Genomic DNA, 21,158 nt, shown 5'->3' with positions numbered 1-21,158 from the left:
ACAACCATTACAGCTTTATTCGACATGTTGAATCGGCAGCAGAGGCTGTCGGCAAAAGAAATCACTGTGATTGGCTGTTCAGCTTAGCGAAACACTATTTGCCTGAATGGGAGTGGAGCAGTACAGTACTTAATATAAGTAAATGTACTTTGTTACTGTCCACAATCTGCCTAGAAGTATTTTAATGTTGTAGCTGTTCAAGATGGTCATTTTAAAACGTTTTTAAAATATACTGTTAGTACCAATAATAATGCTAGGGCTGCAACTGACAGTTATGTAGGCACATTTGAATTTTTTCTTAACGCTGTGTGATTAAAAGAATAAACTGAAATAGCAGGATAGGCACACACATTTGCTATATCTTGCCCTTTATACAGTCTATGATCTTGCCCCACTGAAAAGGCACTGCACCGATACTGTGTGTGGGGGGGGGGTTGTTGTCAGGGCTCCATCAGCAGGGGGAGGGACTGAAAACAGCTCACAACTGATCATATGAATATTTCACAAAGACATTTCTCATGGTTTCAAATCCCTGTACATTTCCCATTATGATACATCAACAAAGAAACAATCATTGTCTATTTTGCAGATATATATCAGTATCAGTGAGGACACAGAGGAACACAGTCACACACATTTGTGAGTACCTTTCCTGCTCATGTCTTTATTTCAGGTATTCTGTGCAAACCTTTTTTGCTTCATTTAAAAATGATTTACACAATTATTAATATCCCATATCTGCGGGGCTCCCCACACATTGTACTTTTCAGAATGGGTCGATTATTTTATTTCCCACAGTTCACATCTTTTACAGTAGAATCTTCTTCAGTTTAAACTTAATTCAAGTGCTGTGCATAAAGAAGTTCACACATTTGTATAGGGCATTCATGACAGATATATTCTCATACATTTCTACCTGCAGGGGCCATGACATCAATGCATTGTCTGGTGATATTTCCTACAAAATGTGATGCCTTCTACTGACAACCATATGCATCAAAGTATTAGTATGTGCTGTTCGCTAACATACAGGAGGACGTCTGGATACTGTGGTGACTGTGTGTGAATACACTGCAGCAGTGATACTAAACATGGCTGACAGAGACACTACAAGAAGACATGCCAAGAGGAAGACATGAGAGCTCCAGCTCAGTGTGTTCCATGACATGTGATCATCAGAAGGGAATCAGTCCTCTGTGTGAGTGTCCCAGGCCTTTCAGGTGATCTTTGATCTACTGTCAATAGCCAATTCCTGATCATGTGTAACGACATGCATCACATATACAACAGATTCCTGTTGAGGTTTGCTTTAACAATCGAAAACACGATTGGGGAGATTGCACATCTCTGCAAAAGCATACATTTAGTGGGTAACTGTTTACCATGGGGTAATGATGACAAGCCAAGCCCAACTCTGGATACAATTCCTCCAACAATACATTTTAAAACATTATATCCCAATTACAGCCATTACAGCTTTATTTCAAACCCAACCCGAATGTCCGTTAGTCTTTCCTCTCAACATTAATACTACACTGCTGCATTCAATTAATTATTTCTGTGATTAAACCTTAAGATACGATGAAACAAGACCTGCAGTATCAGTGTGTGTACAACACTCTTCATAGTCTCACGAGAAGAAGAGCTGCTGGCACAGTCGCTGAGTCTCCTCTGGACTGGACACTTCATGGCCCATGGTCCGAGGGTCGCAGTAGATCTCGTAGTCGTTTCCTCCCTAACACACACACACACACACACACACACACACACACACACACACACACACACACACACACACACACACACACACACACACACACACACACACACACACACACACACACACACACACACACACACACACACACACACACACACACACACACACACACACACACACACCACACACACACACACACACACACACACACACACACACACACACACACACACACACACACACACACACACACACACACACACACACACACACACACTCTGTCTGAATAGCAAACTCGTGGAGCTGTACAGAGCTTGGGGCATCTGTCCACAGTTTAGAACATTTCATAAAATACATGCAGGATGGAATTACTGACCCTCCGATGGGTAGATTCCGTTTCTATCCTCGAGCCATAGTCATGTGACTATTTACTGTCTTATTCTACAAGGAGCTCACAGTGAATACACATGTCTTTAAGAGTGAGGATGTTCCTCTTCTGGGACAGAGGAGGCTGTCTCTGCTCAGTGGAATTGTACATGAAGTTAGTTAAGGCCCCGGCCCCACAGGGACGCATACGGTGAAACGCATACGGTGAAACGCATACGGTGAAACGCATACGCAAACGCAATCGCAAAAAAGGCTTCCGTCCACACGCAATCGACACCGGAAAGTGTCTGTCCACACGAGACAGCTCTGTTTAGCTCCAACCGCTGGAAAAGCTGCAGTACATATGCCGAGCCTGTACGTGGCGCTGTAACTTCCTCCACAAAAGCAGCGAAGAAGAATGGTTGTCATGGCTGCACTTCTGTTTATTCTCCGCGGTGGGGGCCGAGGGAACCGGGCAGAGTTTTTCGCCGGTCAACGTGTGTTAACCTGTTTCACACCTTCCCCCGGTACCGGGCGGATAAACGCGTCATTTGCAGGAAACAACGTCTAAGGAATCTTAATATTGAATAAAACTATGAATGTGTTATATCCATGTAACGGGAAGAAACTCAGCTAACTGATCTTTTTAATTTTTTTTTTCAAAAAAAACCCACATTGCTAGCACTCAGCCTCTGAATTAGCCTCAAGCGAAAAAAACGTAACATACTAAGGCAACTAAACTCACTCTAACTCCCTTATTACTTATCCTAGATGCACAACCAACCACTCTTTTTTGGTGTCCTGGAGACACTGAATCTACCGGTGCCCTCCTCAACACTCAGTGATAAACATTCGCGACGCTCTAAACGAAAGCGTACATCATCACATGTGGAGCTAAGAAGCTAAACACGTAAATATGGCTTACCTTGGTCAAAAGTGGTCTTCAATGGCATTAAAACGATAAAAAAACGATGCTGCAGTTAATCCATAGGTTCATCCTATGTGTCTGTGCCTTCTTTGAAATTATTTCTGATAATCCATAAGCAATACAACTGCGTTTTAGTTTCCAAACTCCAGAAGGAGACATTCCTCTACTTTGGTTTCGTTTTCCACACGCGAAGCAACCACATTTTTTCTTTACAACGTGTCTGGGTGGGAGCCTCCCCCTTCGATTCTATTGGCTCTAACGGTCACAAGGGTATGTCAACCAACCAAATCGAGCAAGGGGGGCCAGAGATAGGTCAAATCCACCCAAAGGACCCCAGATGGCCCAGTTTTTGGCTAAATCTCTCTAAAAAGGTCAAATTTCACTTGTTTTGCATCAATCTTGATACAGGGTACTTATTATATGTTGTACTTTGGATTCCTAAAGCTTTTAGTCTACTAACCCATCATCCAAGGGTAGTTTTCACTATCTGTAAAAAATAATTTTTGGACGGACACTATAATTTACAGTTTTTTACTATGTAAAATCTGAATTTTCTTTAAAATAAAAAACATTATATTGATTCTGACACTTCTACATCCAACTCACAGGTTTATCATTACTTTGAGAAAAGATTATTAATTTAACCCTTTTAGAAGGGAAGATATGGTCATTTGTTCTGGGAATGTCATTTTCGAGCCTGAGACCTGAAAAACAGGCTCAGAGTGGAACAGGTTAAAGTTTAAATCTTCCCGACAAAATTATAAAAGTGCCGGTCAAAGGTCTTCTTTGTTATTGAGCTTTAAAACAAATGAATAACGACTATATATATAATAATAATAAAATACACGGAGCCTCTCTTTTTCCTCTTCTGACAGCGTCAGTGTCTGTCTCATGCAGCAGCTGATCCAGTAATGATGACTCGACAGTACAAATAAACATATTTATAACTAGTTTAGGTAGTTTGAGAGGTAATTAAAATAGCTAAGGGTGATGATCTGACTTGAAGTGTGTGTTTTGCTCTCGCTGCATCACAGCGGGAGGAGCTGCGTGTCTCCGTCCTGTCAGATTAGACTTCACTCGCGTTTATGTCCATATCGAGAGAAAGATAAATAATCTGAATTCAGTGTGCAGTTTACTTTGACGCGGGGATGAGCAGCAGAGGTGGGGAGAGGCGGGGCTATTGCGTCATCACTGTCAGAAAATGATCATTGGGCGTACACACGGAGCCGTTGGACCCCCCAGAGCGTTGCGTATGCCGTTCTATCCACCTTGGGACCCGTTATCGTTACCGTAGTCGTTTACTGCCATATTCTGTCGTCCTAGTGTGGCCGAACGGTCTATACGACACAAAACGGTAACGGAAACTACCGTATGCGTTCCCGTGGGGCCGGGGCCTAAGGCCTAGGCTCCACGGGAACGTAAACGGGTTGTATCCGCATATTTCTCTTGCGTATAGCCCTTTTTGCTACACGACGCCGTAACGGAACGGTAGAAACGGCGAACGACAACAGGTCCAAAGGTGGATAGATCTGGGAACGGAGCGCTCTGGGGGGTCCAACGGGGCCGTGTGGTAGCCTATACGGTCATCCGTTTGTGATAATGACGACTCAATAGCCCCGCCTCCCCCCGCCTCTCCCCACCTCTGCTGCTCACCCCCGCAAAAGTACACTGCACACTGAATTCAGATTATTTATCTTTCTCTCGATATGGACATAAACGCGAGTGAAGTCTAATCTGACAGGACGGAGACACGCAGCTCCTCCCGCTGTGAAGCAGCGGGAGCAAAACACACACTTCAAGTCAGATCACCACCCTTAGCTATTTTAATTACCTCTCAAACTAAACTAGTTATAAATATGTTTATTTTTACTGTCGGGTTTACTTACTGGATCAGCTGCTGCATGAGGAAGCATGAAGATTTAAACTTTAACACACGTTGACCGGCGAAAACTCTGCCCGGTTCCCTCGGCCGCCACCGCGGAGAATAAACAGAAGTGCAGCCATGACAACCATTCTTCTTTGCTGCTTTTGTGGAGGAAGTTGCTGCTTTTGTGGAGGAAGTTACAGCGCCACGTACAGGCTCGGCATATGTACTGCAGCTTTTCCAGCGGTTGGATCTAAACGGAGCTGTCTCGTGTGGGAAGACACTATCCGGTGTATATTGCGTGTGGACGGAAGCTTTTTGGCGATTGCGTTTGCATTAATCCTATGCGTTTTGCCGTATGCGTTCCCGTGGGGCCTGGGCCTAAATCTCTTGTCTTCAAACAGATGCTAACAGGAGTGGCAGACACACTGAAAGTCAACATGCTGCTTCTAAGTGGCTGATAGCATATAAGCAGTTATCAGTAAAGCAGTGTGAATCAGATCTTTCATGAATGTGTGCAAACTGAGTTGGGGGGGCTGGATCAATGGGAGCATGTTTGTGAATGGAGATGGGTCAGCTTCCCACAGCAGAGCATTCAGACCCTTATTCAGCAGCAGTGTCTTTATTCACAGCCGTCAGACATGCATCTGGCTCACCTCAGTACCTTCACACCTGGCTGTGTGTCTCCACAGGGGTCTGCAGGGACCACTCCCAGCTCTAAACGCATTACCATGCTGCTTTGTTCCTCCCATCACAAATGGCCAGCAGAATGCAGACTGAGCCAAAGCTGTACTCAAAAAGGTTTTTAAATGTGTTTCTCAGCAATGAGCTGGGTGGAAACCTTGGAGTTTAAGAATGTTCTAGTTCATATTTGAAAGGCAGAGAGACCTGCAGTATATGCAACTGGAGATAATGACACTAAATGAACTACAGTCAGTTTAAATGTACTAACCCACTCACGCAGCAGTCAGACTTTACAACCACCACACACATATAATAACAAAGACTATTACACTCCTGAAATACTTCTTATGTGCAATATACTGTATATATACTGCAAATAAATACTTCCACCTTCAACACTCTCACCTGGCTGCTATTTCTAAACTGTGAATGGATGTTTATTTTGTATATTGTGTAATTTCTAGTTGTATCTTTAATATTTGTATGCATGCTTCTTAATACATTTTAAGCTGTCTTTGGCCCTTTACTTGCTGTAACAAATGTCAAAATGTCCCCGAATAAAGGTATTCTGATTCTGACCACACAGCGCTGAGTGTGCCCTGTGTGTGTGTGAGAAACATGCATCCACACTAAAGCATGAAACAATAAGAAGACAGCTTAAAAAGCAGGACAGACTCTAGACTGGAGAAATATGGGCCAGCTTAGTGAGGGTGAACAGAAGGGGGGGGGGGGGGTTGCAGTATACTGCAGGTCTCTGCTGGGCTGCCATAGACAGACAGCATAGATTTACAACTTGTTGACAAAAAGTGTAAGTTTGTCGATTGTGTGTATGGCCTGAGCCTTTGAAAGAAGAACCATGTTGTTCTGTCCTCTGCCATCAGTTAGCATACTCACAGGTTTGGTCTTGTCCCCAAAGAAGTGGATGGTTGAGAAGTCCTCCTCAACAAACCTCAGACAGAATGTCTTATCCCAGCCGTCAGGAAAAACATCAAAGCTGATCTGGCCTCCTGTACGCAGAAAAGGACGAGAGGCAGGAAGATGATGACATCCACCTGATGCTCTGTTCCTACATTCTAATAGAGCCTTCCAAACCAACACTGGAACTGAAATTGGAGTTGACTCACCGATTGAAAATGACAGTCCTTTTCCTTTGAATTCTTCCTTTAATATTGACACAAACTTCTCTCTGATTTTCTCTTTCTGAAAAAGAGCAGCATGTAAATATAAACACAGCACTAAATATGGAGCCATTTTCTGTCATTTTAATCTTTTTTTTCCTTTTTGAAACGAGAAGTAAAACAAACATCCTAAGGTTAAAGAAGAATGGTTATTTCGCAAAGACGGCAACAAAAAAAGTCAGAAGAGACTAATGGCGCGTTTCCACTACAGCGCGGAGCACGGTTTAAGAGGGCTGTGACGTCAGCGGCCCGTCTTTGGTTGCGTTTCCACTTGGCCTAGTACCGGCTAGCGGGTCCTAATTCACAGTTTTTCTGGCCTCATAAAATCGTGGGTCTAGGGCCAGAGACAACGAGGCTGAGTCGGGCTGAGTATGCTAAACTAGAGAGAGAGAATCGCTGGCAAGGGGGCTACAACTACAACAAGATGGACATATTTGACCGTGATTTAATTGTAATACACGTTTCAAAATGATGCCGAAGTAACAACATACTGATACCGGTTAGTAAAAACCATGAATTAATGCTTTGTCAAGTCTGCAGACAGACGGCAGGGGAAAAACCTTTTAAAATGCTTGTTTTCTAAATGGAGATTGGCTAAGCTAACGCAGTATATGCTCCGACCGTCCACACTCACAACAACGGCCTATACAGACATAAATAAAGCAGCGACTGTATTCGCCATGACACAGGCAGTCTGTGGTTTGTACTTGTTTCACTTTTGTCTAGTTTCTGAACATATATGAGGAGCTGTGAGCTCTGAGTGCTAACAGCTAACGGCTGTGTTGTTTTTCTGGGGTTCTCATTGAAGATGACGTCACGGCTCCGCCTACACTGCGTTACTATAGATACTACCCCAGTTCCTAAACTGTAATGGAAATGCGCCATAAAGTGAGCCAGTCCTAACGAGGCCTAGCCCTACCGAGCGAGGCCGTGTAGTGGAAATGCGCCATTAGACACTAAGATAAAGGTGGCTAATGTTTGGCCTGATGCACACAGTCATGTATTCACTTGTTAGAAACCGTCTTTTCGTGACACACAAAAACATAAACCCAGCTTGTGTTAACCACAGACCTTTTTTCAGGTTTGAACAAAAAACACGTTCAAAAATGGTTGCCTTCAAGACGAGGGAACCGGAAACTATAAAATGCTGATTGCTGACTACATTTTAGAAACGCAATTCTGCAACACTACATTGTGAGTCATTCTACCTTTAATGTGAAAGATATGGATGAGTGCAGCTTTAAATGATGCATTTATGTGAATGAGTGTGTACCTGATCCAGCTCGTAGAACTCCTTCCTCTCTTCCGGGGTACAGCTGCGCCCAATAGGGGAGACGTTTAACATGCCGTTACGGAATTCAATGAATGTCCCCCTGTGAAACATGCCAAATTACAATAAATGTTCCTTCATTACTTTTAATTATTATTAACATTTTAATGGTCTGCATGCTTACACAGAAATCGAAAAAACAAGTACATATGGCTAATGAGATCATGACCGCTGTAGAATAGCTGCCCACTGCTCCTAGTACTAGGGTGGGTTAAATGCAGAGGTCAACTTTCACTGTGTGTGCTGTGTGCATGTGTGAAATAAAGAGGGTTTCACCCAGCAATTCTAATTCTAATCTAAACCAGCTGTATCTGTACCTCTTCTTAGGCAGTTTGATCTTGGCCATGTAGTTGAGACAGAAGTTAATGAAGTCCTGGAGCAACTCTTCTCCCATATGGGCCTGAATAGACTGATAACAGCAAGCAGACACAGTAAACAGTTTGATTTATTTTGTTTACAAAACAAAAGGTAAGGATGGCAAATTAACTTAATATGTCAAACAAAAAGATGACAATACAGGCTTAAAAGCTGTTAATAAAAAAGGTGTGCACACATAACGTCAATCTCACCTGGATACAGAGCAACTGTCCATCCTTATAGGCCACAAGACCATTCTCAGCAAACAAGTAGTCCACTTTCTGGATCACTGCACAATCACACAGAGAGTCAAACTAACTAATTAACGGTCTATATCTATATGATTGATTGATTGATTGATTGATTGATTGATTGATTGATTGATTGATTGATAGATAGATAGATAGATAGATAGACAGACAGACAGACAGACAGATAGACAGATAGACAGATAGATAGATAGATAGATATGGTTTACAATACGCGTGTCTCACCATCTTCTCCTAACTGCTCTTTGATCTTACAAAGGTCCGACCCTCCTACCACTCCGACTCGAACCCGAGTCTTTAGCTTCTCAAGGAAATCTGACATGTGTGGAGTGACACGCTGAAAACACACACAAACACACATTAACTGGAATATTAAGGTAAAACACAGAGATTATTGCAACAATACAATAAAAAGACCTGCATGCACTCCAGTTGTCAGGATTTGTGTCAAATGTTTTAGTTTTCCAGCCAAAACAAAGCTGTGTTCACTTATTTCTGTCGGTCTCTGACATTTTACTTGTATTACTAGTTATAGAATATTTATTTTGTATAACTTTATGGTGGCGGCGGCTTTATGGTCATTCTTCATGCAGTGATAGTACATTGTGTTACCTGATTTGTCTGTTGAACAAGCACACTTACTATACCCTGTTGTGAAACAGTTATTCTCCCAGCACTGATAGTAATACACAATCAAACACCCACCACTTAAAGAAAGTAAGCTCATACGTGAATACTGTTAATGATAACTATTAGTGAGTGCCTCATGACGCTACGGCGGAGCATCGGAGCAGCTTCACATCAGCTAATAGCCGCGTTCACACCGGATTACTTTCACCGTACTTTTCGCGTTTTAGTTCCGTGAGTCGCGTTCACACCAAAAATCGTACTTAATCTCGGGTACTTTTACCCCCATTTTTAGAGCCAACTCAGAGAACGTACTTTTCTGTGGGTGAAAAGTTCTCCAAAAGTGCCCCAGTGCTGATTGGCTGGGCGAATTGCAAACCACGCCCGTACAACTCTGAAAATGTTGTGTAGAGCCGCCATTGTTTTTCCTCGCTACAAAAACACAACGCTCCGTGCGTTGTGTTTGTTTTTGAAAGCAGTTATGGCAAGCATCAAGAAATGATGAGGAGGTGTCGGCGCTTCTGGAGATCTACGCAGAGGACGCGACCCAGGGAATGCTACTGAAGCCAGTTCAGTAGCTTTCACTCGACCTGGGAATGAGCACAGCCCCACGGCACACCGGCTAAAAATAAAGAAACTCGGGCAGGACTACAAACGGCGGATTCAGTGGCCAACGATGACGACCACGACGAAGGTAAAATCAACTACATGCACTGGGGTTTTAATCTGCACAATAATGGTCTCAGATGTACTTTTATTTGCTCAGTAGATCAAGCTAGCCATGCTAGCCATAATAGGCTAACACCGGCCCCGAGCACACAGTACACACACACTGTAACTTTGTCTTGAAAGAACGTTGCGCATCGAACTGATGTTCACAATCATGTTTATTTCATAATATTCATCATATTTTATGTTTAACTTGCCTCAACAACATTAAACAAAGTTCAAGCATACATGAAGCACTCTTCAAAAAGGAACAATCCTCCGTGTTTGAACCTCTTAAATCGCTGCATAGCCGATTTATTTGGACTGGATTATCCCAGAGGGTCTAAACATTCTTTATAACACAGTTTCAGATTTGTGAAACCTTAATTCTATTTGTGAAAATACAAAAAACACATTCCTAGTATGTTGTAAAACTACATGGCGACTAAACTTGTATATTGCTTATTTTCCCCTCTTAGGAAAGCGGACACGGGATGCGAATTTCTTTGACACCGCCCAGGCGTTGGAGGACCGGCGTGCCGTGGTGAATGAGTCGCTGCGTGGAGATCAGATGGTGCTGTTCACCAAGGCCCAGGAAACGGAGGACAAGATGCTCACCTCGATGGAGCGCCAGGCAGAAGTGTTCAAGCAGCAGATGGAGCGCCAGCAGCACCAGGATGAAGTGTGGGCGCTGCGCCATGAGGAAGCGTTGGCGCAGCGGCAGGATGAGCGACAAACTGCATTTAATAACAGTTTATTTGGTATAGTTTTTGTAAATACTGACACACGACACACAACGTTGCACTAAGGTGTGCATGCTGCTGAGAATATCCCTACACCTGGGACAGTTTATTTTATATTGTTATTACTGTTATGACTTTATTTTATATATAATGTTTACTGACATGTACAACTGACACTTTATTTACATTTAAAATTGTTCTATTTAATGTTATGTCTTGAGAGTGCAATAAAGAAAACCGACATGGCGATTAAGCTTATTTCTCCTGACACTTTATCTTTTGTGACCTGTGTAGCATCCTATACATCACATGTAAGTGATTATTCTGATACCATCATGTTTCATCGGTTATAAACTGGCAAAGCTTTATTTGTCATTTATTTATCATCAATGTTGCAACCTTGTGGGGGAATGGCAGGGGCACATACACAAATATGACAATTTATATCATTTTAAATATTATTTGACCTAAACTTTTAATTCCCCCCCATTTCACACAACACAACATGGAGTCCACTATGGGCCAAAACTAACATGTATGTTTGCATAGTGTTTATGGCAGACGGATGCAGTGGGTCTCAGGAAGATATATAATAAAGGTGGGTTTGCTGCTGAGACTCCCTACAGCTGGGAGTTTATTTTATATTGTTATTACTGTTATTATATAGTACAACTGACACTTTATTTTATATTGACAATGTTTACTGACATGTACAACTGACACTTTAGTTACATTTAAAATATTTCTATTTAATGTTATGTCTTGAGAGTGCAATAAAGAAAACCGACATGGCGATTAAACAGATCCTGTATCAGTTTTTCTTCTTCTCTTGTTTTGTAGCGGGTTGCAAACAACTTTAAGGTGCTTACCGCCACCTACTGTACTTGTAATCTTCCCTCAGGGAAAAGTACTCCGGTGTGAACGCGATCTGTACTAAGTAACCCTGGGGTTAAAAGCGCCAGGGCTCTTAGTGCCGGAACTAAGTACAGGAAAGTACTTGGTGTGAACGCGGCTAATGATTCAGGGAGGAACCTTTCTCTCAGCGCGTGTTTCTGCGGAACACAATCTGGCTCGGAAGCGATACAAAAACAACATCGTAGAGCCGGATCAGCGCATAGATATTATATGGCTCTGAGCCGGATATATCACAAGCAAACGCGCACGCACACACAAACGCACGTGCGCGCACATACACAAACGCACGCGCACACACAAACACACTTACCTGTCTCGCGGCTGTGAGCGTGCCGTCGACGTCAAACAGACAGAGCGTGCTCGGGTCCTCGGCGGCTCTTCTCATCTTCCTGTCTCTCTGCCGCTGCCTGTCTCACTGTCCTGAATATGATTGTCTCCTCTGAGTGTCTCCTCTGTCCCTCAGTGTCTTCAGTCTTTGTCGCTTTGCTCGAAGAGTTGTTGTATTTCTCTCGTCCACGCCCTTCACATCTGCAAAAGTGCAGAAATCGCAACTTCTTCTTCTTTTTGTTTAATGGCGGGTGGCACCTAACGTTTAAGGTGCATTACCGCCACCTACTATGCTGGAGTGTGACTGTGGACCACATGGGAAAAACAGTGAGCTACAAGGAAGAAGAAAAAGGAAAATAAATGAAATATAAAAAAAAAATTCTCTTCATCGACCCAGTATTTTTTAAGAACTCAAATAAAGTTGTCTTTCTCGCAACTCAAGAGATTCTTAAGATTTAACAATCCTACTCCACATTTCTTTAACTTTCTTCTCTGTGTTTTATACATCTGGCAGTGACAGCATGTTCTACATTTTCTTCGTCTAAGCCACATTCACATGCTCCTGATGGATGTTAACTACTTCTGCTTCCTCTTCTTCTGGTTTTACTTACCGCCACCTTTCTGTTCCAGTGTGGAGTAGACCAAAAGTTCTCAATCTCCCCCATATAAAAAAGCACACAAAACCAACGATAATAAAACATCTCACCTCTGTGCCCCCCTTACTCATGCTCAATACTCCCTTTAAAGTGACATCCTAACCCTACCTCCTTTAAATGATTCATCAACACCTCTCTCTGTGCTTCATACTTTATACATCTATCGAATCCTCCACCATGACCTTGGTTGACCTCACATATTGAGACTTCAACTGATTGTTAATTAACAAGGAAATACTCTGTTGGTGGCAATGAACGTGGAGATTTTCAAGTTGGATCTTTGAGGAGACTTCATTAGCTGTAAAACAACACGTTGAAGAAAGATGTTGAAGTTTACACACACTCTCACACACACACACACACACACACACACACACACACACACACACACACACACACACACACACACACTGTAGGGATAGCAGAAAACTGAATGAGCTTCAAGATGAAAAGAGTGACATTAAGAGAAACCAAGCACTATGTGACCTGCCTCTTTTAAATAAAGGCCACTTGAAATAAATCAATGTCTGTGTCACAGATAGTCACAGGTTATAGCCCCATATTAATCTGGGACAAAAAAATGATCCCTACTCTGTTTCGTTTTTGATAGACCCAAAAAAAGTTAGAGATTATCAGAGAAAAAATAACATTTCCAGTCCCTGGCCTCTTCATTAGGTACACCTAAACATCTAATACAATCATTTGAATAATAATAACCTAATAGTAAAGCCTTTATATGTAAAGTTTTAGTTTGTTGTGTTATTCTACACCCCTCATACATAATTAAGTGACAACTGAGCATATGTATTTACATATGCCTTCCATTTCATCAATACTTCTCTATCTTCTGGTCACTTTCCAAACAGTCTCAAGGAGGCAAGAGTAAACCCTCTCCTAAAGAAACCCACTCTCAACCCGTCCGATGTTATAAACTACAGGCCTGTCTCTCTCCTCCCGTTCCTGTCTAAAACACTCGAACGCGCTGTCTTTAAACAACTCTCCTGTTATCTCCATCAGAACAACCTTCTGCATCCGCACCAGTCTGGTTTCAAGGCAGGTCACTCCACAGAAAAGAACATTGAGAGACAGAGTTGGATAAAAAGGGTCCAAAAAGGTGCAAGTTATTTAAATAGTTTTTTATGTTTTTGGTTTATGTATGACCTAAAAACAAGAGGTGACTTTTAAAATTAACCTTCATTTTGTTTCGCTTGAATGTGATTGTTCTTTGACACTGCACCACTCAAGTGTACAGAGAACAAGCAGGTGGTAGAGAAAGCAAGATTTGCATCACAACATGGACGAAACGCTGTATCCTACAACGTATATATAAACTGCCCCGTGGTGCTAAAGCTATACTCTGGATACCAATGAGAGTTGGCGGGAAGACCAAATCTATTCCATCAGCATGGAGCAGAGATGTAACCACCCAAAAGACAAAGATTACCGAAACATTGCCCCGGTTAGAGGCTTCCCCCTACCTAATGTAGGAGGGAAGACTTTCTTCACTGTGGTGGCAGCAGTTACTTCCTGTAACAACTACATTGACACCAGCTGCCAGAAGCCAGTGGTGCCAGGTTTGCATGCGTCGAGCACTCCGCCATGATCTTGTGTTCTGAGAGCAAATACAGTCAGTCAAACGCAGGAAAACTATTTTTCACATATTTTGGCTGGACCTGGTGTATGTCTATGGATCTGTCCTACATCACCTTCCCACTCAACTTCTTCCATATATCAACCTTCATAGTAGTGCGTTGTTCAATCTCACCCATAGTTTTCAGAGAAGCCTTGGAAATCCTCATGATCGATGGAAGACCGATGGTTGGGATGAAGGGCAGCGAGCCTTTCAATCCGGAAAGGTGCAAGGAATGACAAGATCTCCTTTTATGTTAACTGGGAGAAGAGTTAATTGTAGTATTGTTAGAGCAGTCTGAAAAAAAAGATCAAATGAATATAAACACAAACTTCCCCTAGGCAAGGCTACTTACCTATACGTTTTCAGTGTGAAGTACAAAGGCAAGCTGTTTGCGGTATACATTAAACAAAAAAGCTACAGTGTATCTGCTACACCGTGTTAAATAGTAACTGTAAACTAGGACTTGTTGCTAGGTTGGCATGTTTTCACTGATTCCAGTTTTATGCCACCCACATTTTCTGCTTTTGATTATGTTTTTAAAAAAATGAGAGGAATCCAACTCTATGGCTTCATAATTAGGCCAAACTTTGGTGCTGCCTACCGTTATTTTGTTAGAATTGTTATATTGACTGAAAGGGCTTAACTTTGTCAGGATTAAATTATCATCAAACCATCGCATCAACAAAAGGAAGAACATTTTGCTAATGTGCTTATTTGATATGCATTTGCCTGACCCAACCCCACCCCTTCCCCAAAGAAAACCCATATAAATATATAAGTACTATATTTATTTGTTGTTCTTTTCTTTTCACTATCTCTGTAAAGCAACTTTGAGCACCCGTAAAAGCGCTTACAAAATAAATCTACTATTATTATTATTAAATGCAGAGGTGACCTTAAGACAAAGTTCTTAGCTCTGATCACCCTCCATTCACTCAAACTGGGTTTATCATTTACATCACCTGCAAAAAAAAGAAGAAGAAAACAGAAAATGCTGCATAAAACTCACAGTAGTTACATAAGATCATGTAATCACACGGAATGAAGCCAACATCCAGCCATGATCAAACATGATCCAGCAGGTTGAAAAAAGTGTGGTAATCTCATGCAAAGAAAGAGGAGCAGCATAAATACTCTGCCAAAACGGATGGTATAAGAACACAAACACATACAAAATATAAAGCTATATTCAATCAATTCATTTGTTATTGGAGTCATCTGCACCCACATGCCCAAGCTCCCTTCTAAAAGAGCATCATGTTCCTGTGACCAATCCAACACTTTCCTCTGACACTAGTTTCTGATTTCCATTTGGACCAGGTGATTGTAATTGTAATGAAAAAATGAGCAATGCAAATTTGGTTCTCTGTCTGCCTCCTTTAAAGTTATTTAAAAAAGTAAAAATGTGTTTTTAGTCCTTTTACTTAAAGTTTCTGTGGCAGTCTGTTGAAGACGGGCCAGCAGAGGTCTTTTTTAGTCCTGCAGCAGGATTAAAACATGTTCAGCATCAACCTGGCTGTGGAGAATAGGAATGTACTTCCAGGTTATCAAACAAACACTTTTTTGTAATGCTTAGAAAAAGATCAGCATGGGCATACATTCTCTCACAAACTTCCATTCATCCACCCTCGAAGGTGAGTTTGCAATCCACTTTCAAAGGGAATAAAAATGGAGCATCTTTTAAGTTTATGGTAGGCCCTATAGCTATCTATTACAATAACCAGCAGGAGTAAGGCGAATTACGTAAAATAATTCCCATGCAGTAAGGGCAAAAGCTAAACTGAACATTTCCACTGCTTATTAATTAAATATTATAGGGTGCTTTAAAAAGAAAAACATAGGCTGGTATTGGGCTTCTCTTTATATGGAAATGGCTTAATTTTTACTTTGATTTCATTACATCACGCAATCTTATGAAGATCTAATTAATAGCAGATGTCAAATATTTTGTTTTCCAGTAGCCTATGTAATGTATATAGTTTTATTGGCATCAATTTATTAAACTGTAATAGGGTTTGTTGTTACTTTGACCTGGATCTAGGTTTATATAGCCTTTGTCATTGGATTCCAAAGGGTAAAGTCTATTTTAAATTTTCTTTCTGTTAAAATGAGCAGTTTGTTTTTACTTGACTTAACCAGGGCAGTTTTAGTCGACTCCTTTTTGAATGCAGCTTGCTGAATAAAAAACGGTCCTGTAGTTGTTTTCTGCGGCTGTCAGTCTCTTGTAGAAAACAAACGGTTAAACGCTCATGAAGCCCCGACCACACATAAACAGACTGTGATAGTTTGACTCGGAGCAAACAAAGGACTTTTCGCGCCGTGTGTTTAAAAGCCCAGTTCAACCAATCAGCGTGCAATCAAAGCACACGAACGTAATGTCGCAACCTCACATAATCCAACCAATCACAGTGGCACGTCTTTCTCTTTCCCTACGTTCAAATGTAAATGCTGAAATCTGGCCAATCGGCTGATGGCGGGGAGGAGCTGTGGAATTACATCTAGTTAAGTTAGTTTGGCTCGCAGGCAGTGACAAAACAGCCAAGCTTTTGTCCTCCTTCAGTCGTTCACAACTTGTCTTGCTCAGAACAGGTAAGGCCCCGCCGTTTTTACATGTTGTCTTGGTAATGTTCTTACCGAATGTCTGAGGCGCTCTTATTTGTGTTATCTTTCGGGCGACCAGATATTCTATTTGTGCATATTTACAACCTAAAGGCTTTAGTCCATCTAAATCGTTTATATGTTACGTTAACATACGAAACCTTATTAGTAGTTAAATCATTACATTGCTATAATGTGTCGCACGTTAGTTTTTGTACTGTGTTTAATCCAAGTTCCAAACTGTTGAGTTTGGGCCTTGGTCGGTTTTGAGACACAGGCCTGTTAAGCCTTTTGCTGTGTGCGCAACATGCAGTTCAAACGCCATTTGGTTTGGTAGCTTAGCCTGCTAGCGTTAGCTGTAGAGTCCCGTAGCTCCATATTTTAAAGTTTGAGTGCGTAATTTGGTTAAGAATCAAGCGGATGATAAATATAATGTATAAGGCACAGAACTCCCGTGTGAAATGTATAATTATACATTGGGTTACTTTAAGTAACCTTTTTGGCGCAGATTAGTTTAGGCGGGAAGATCCAAAATGGAGTCACGTCTTTTTGTCCCAGATAATTAGAAATCCGATTAGAACAGCACTGGAACTAGCTTGCTTACATTGTGATTTGGAAATGTTTTTTCAAAACTGAACGACGTTGAATCTTGAAATATTGGCACTGCGAAAAGTTAATGTAATAGTTATTTTTGCACTAGAGTAAGTCTTAAACTTACCTAATGTCACTGCATGTCCAGTTGCTTTGTCACTACGTGAGTTCGTTGTGTTTTAATGTAATATTTTTGCCTCGTTTCTAGAGCAATGCCGGCCGCGAGAAAGGACCCAAATAAGCCCAGAGGAAAGACCTCCTCCTATGCTTTCTTTGTTGCAACATGCCGCGAAGAGCACAAAAAGAAGCACCCTGGAACCAGCGTAGGCTTTGCAGAGTTTTCCAAGAAATGCTCTGAGAGATGGAAGGTACAATGTTCAATTATTTTAATTCCCATATTGTATATTCAGTGATAGTAGACAATGTAAAACATACTATATAGTTGTATAAGTATTTTGAGTCGGGGTAGAATTGTGTTTTTATCAATGTCTGATATTTGGGGACAACTTCATCAGAATTTTGGGAAATGTATAACTTGTTTCCCTTCTCCCCCTCCATAGACCATGTCAGCCAAGGAGAAGGTAAAGTTTGAGGATTTGGCTAAGAATGACAAGGTTAGGTATGAGCGAGAGATGAAGACATACATCCCTCCAAAAGGGGCACCTGGCTCTGGCAAAAAGAAAAAGGACCCCAACGCACCAAAAAGACCACCGTAAGTCTAAAACCCTCGCCATGCTGCCTAATGTAGGGCTTTAAAAACTGAAGAGACGACAAATATGTTCAACAATATTCCTTGCAATAGAGTTGTGAATGTGCAAATGGCATTGTGGTGCTTTCTGGCATTAATTATTGCCCCTGCCCCTTCCCCCAGTTCCGCTTTCTTCGTGTTCTGCTCAGATCACCGTGGCAAAATCAAGGAAGAGCATCCTGGTATCACTATCGGTGACATCGCCAAGAAGCTTGGAGAGTTGTGGGGCACACAGACTCCCAAAGACAAGATTCCTTTTGAGGCAAGAGCTGCTAAACTGAAGGAGAAATATGAGAAGGTAACTACCCAATGTCCTGTATTTCTTTATTTTTATACATTAAATTCTATTGCCAGGTAAAAAAATACAAATGCATACATTTGTATTAAGTAGAAATATATATATATATATATATATATATATATATATATATATATATATATATATATATATATATATATATATATATATTAAAAAGGTCAGGTCAGAATTCAGTTTAATTTCCTTACTTTTGTTCTTCTCCTGTTTCAAAGTTGTGTATTCTATGTAATCTTAAAATGGCTAACATTGTTGAATGCCGAGTTCTCATGTTACGAACCTTAAAGTTTATCTTGGTGTAAACAAAAGGAGTTGTCTGACAAAACCACAACATTGTAGAGTTTGTCTCATGCATTTCATATTTTATTTTTAAGGATGTTGCCGCCTACAAAGCCAAGCTTAACCCAGGGAAGAGCGATGCTGGTAAGAAGGGTGGCCCTGGCAGGCCAGCTGCCAAGAAAGCAGTACCCGTTGACGAAGACGATGATGATGATGACGATGATGACGAGGACGATGATGATGACGACGATGATGAATAAATGGTTTATATCTCTGGGGTGTGAATTCTGCAAAGGATTGTTCAGCTTAACTTTTGTGTGGATGATTTGAACAGTATAGCCGGCTGTCCCTGTTGGTCTGCCTCTGTAGGACACCAGACCTGTATTCCTTTTCAAGTTCAGGGATTTAGTTTTTATTTTGTCACTTAGTCCCCTAATTTTTTTTTAAAAATAAATGTTTTCTGCTGAGCTCGAGTTTGTTACATCATAGGTCCTCGTTTCTATCAAAACGGGCAGCTAGATATACATTTCCTTCGAACATTCAATGGACTAAAACATGTACAAACAGTGGACAGCAGCAAATTGGTAAAGTTTTAAAGGTGTATCGTTTCTGGAAGCACTGCTTATGTTTTCTGTTTAGTGGTGCCGTTTCTTCACTGTCATTTTACAACCAAGTTATCTGTAGTTTAATTAAAAATGTGTGAAGCCATTTTTAATGTACTTTCATGTAAAAATGAAATGAAAACATTCATGTAGAACGGATTTTTTTTTGTAATAAAATTTTGTATATTATAACCGAGTGGGTCATTTTATTTTTTTACGCTACAGTGCCACTGACAAATTGCTCGAGATTGACTTAATTCTGCTATTGCTCAATTTAAACTACACCAACATTTCCTTTTTCAACATGTCATCCCCCTTGCTCTAAACAGTATTTTCCAACAAGTACATAAACTGTAAAATTCCACAAAATTAGGTAACTGGAAAAAGTGATGGTGGAATTCTGTCTCTACAACAGGAACCGTACTGATCTGGGGAGAAAAACCAGAGGTGACTAAAGTGTACCTTAACATTTTTCTGAACTACATTACTCTACCTGACTTTGTTAGTTCACTGAAAGAAAACGTATGCAACTAAAGTAGCAGTACCACAATACACTTACAATAAAAGAACTGTTCAAACAATGCTTTCACTCCAGTTAGTGTAGCCAGTCAGTTCTGTCACTTCACTAGGAAGGCTGTGCTCATTTTGATTTGTTGGCTGCGAAGCTTAATGGAATTTTGTATTTAAAACAATCCATTAAATTGAAGTGGTGGCAGAAGTATTCTTGCCATCAAAATAAAGAAGATTAATAGTATGAAGTAATGTAAAAATATTTTCACTGCTGATAAAGGGCATGAATGGTGGTGTGTTGGCTGCTTACTCTGCACCCAGTCAAAGGGATTTGTATTTAAAAAGTTGAAACTGTTAAAGGACAAACATTCTTAAAACCTGAAAGACATATTTCAGAAAATGAATATATTTGTATATAGTGGCTGAGTCTACTGTAATATGTATGTCATGTTCTGTTTGTATCACCATCTTTTCTGGGTTATGAGATGTGTCTGATTCTGACTCCACCATCACTCTGTGTGACTCCCCAGTTACTGCTGTGGAGTCTTTCCGCTTCCTGGGCACCATCATTGCCCAGGACCTCAAATGGGAGCAGAACATCTGCTCCCTCGTCAAAAAAGCCCAGCAGAGGATGTTCTTCCTGAGGCAGCTGAAGAAATTCAACCTGCCAAAGACAATGATGGTGAACTTCTACACCTCCATCGAGTCCATCCTCACCTCCATCACCATCTGGTACGCCGCAGCTACAGCCAAGGATAAGGGCCGGCTGCAGCGTGTCATCCGCTCTGCAGAGAGGGTGATCGGCTGCAATCTGCCATCCCTCCACGGCCTCCAGGACCCTGAGGCGGGCAGGGAAGATAGTGGCCGACCCCTCCCACCCTGGACGCAAACTGCGCTCCATCAGGACCAAAACCTCTCGTCACCTGAACAGTTTCTTCCCCTCCGCTACGGCCTCATCAACAAGGCCCGGCCCCCACTGACACTTTACCTCAGCCTCAACGCAGACTCTATACATTACATTAATGCACACATTTTATTCCATTGTATTTCAATGTAAATACTATTTTTTTGTGTTCTTAAAATAGTTCTCTATGTTTTTTTATTTTTGTTTTACTTTTATGTATGCACTACAACACCAAGTCAAATTCCTCGTACGTGTGAACCTACTTGGTAATAAACCTGTTTCTGATTTATGTTGAGTGTTGTAGG

At 41.3% G+C, this 21,158-nt stretch overlaps 2 protein-coding genes across 2 annotated transcripts; one reads left to right on the top strand and one right to left on the bottom strand.

Moving 5' to 3' along the window:
- Positions 1-644: 644 nt before the first annotated feature.
- On the bottom strand, positions 645-12,257 carry pmm2 (phosphomannomutase 2). The gene is made up of 8 exons (XM_034120945.1): positions 12,000-12,257; positions 8,922-9,033; positions 8,640-8,716; positions 8,388-8,479; positions 8,014-8,113; positions 6,687-6,762; positions 6,457-6,569; positions 645-1,735 (listed from the first exon to the last, which is right to left on the bottom strand). The coding sequence occupies exons 1-8, from the start codon at positions 12,072-12,074 to the stop codon at positions 1,631-1,633; spliced, it is 750 nt and encodes a 249-aa protein (XP_033976836.1). The 5' UTR covers positions 12,075-12,257; the 3' UTR covers positions 645-1,630.
- Positions 12,258-16,741: 4,484 nt separating this feature from the next.
- Positions 16,742-19,631, top strand: hmgb2a (high mobility group box 2a). Its single transcript, XM_034120946.1, has 5 exons — positions 16,742-16,894; positions 17,703-17,862; positions 18,055-18,206; positions 18,366-18,540; positions 18,933-19,631. Exons 2-5 carry the CDS (start codon positions 17,707-17,709, stop codon positions 19,095-19,097), a joined length of 648 nt encoding a protein of 215 aa, XP_033976837.1. The 5' UTR covers positions 16,742-16,894; positions 17,703-17,706; the 3' UTR covers positions 19,098-19,631.
- The last annotated feature ends 1,527 nt before the right edge of the window (positions 19,632-21,158 follow it).

This window comes from Trematomus bernacchii, unplaced genomic scaffold (genome assembly GCF_902827165.1).
Source record: "Trematomus bernacchii unplaced genomic scaffold, fTreBer1.1, whole genome shotgun sequence".
NCBI classification, from domain to species: domain Eukaryota; kingdom Metazoa; phylum Chordata; class Actinopteri; order Perciformes; family Nototheniidae; genus Trematomus; species Trematomus bernacchii.
Note: the sequence above shows the minus strand (reverse complement) of the source record. Positions and strands in the feature narration are given on the sequence as shown.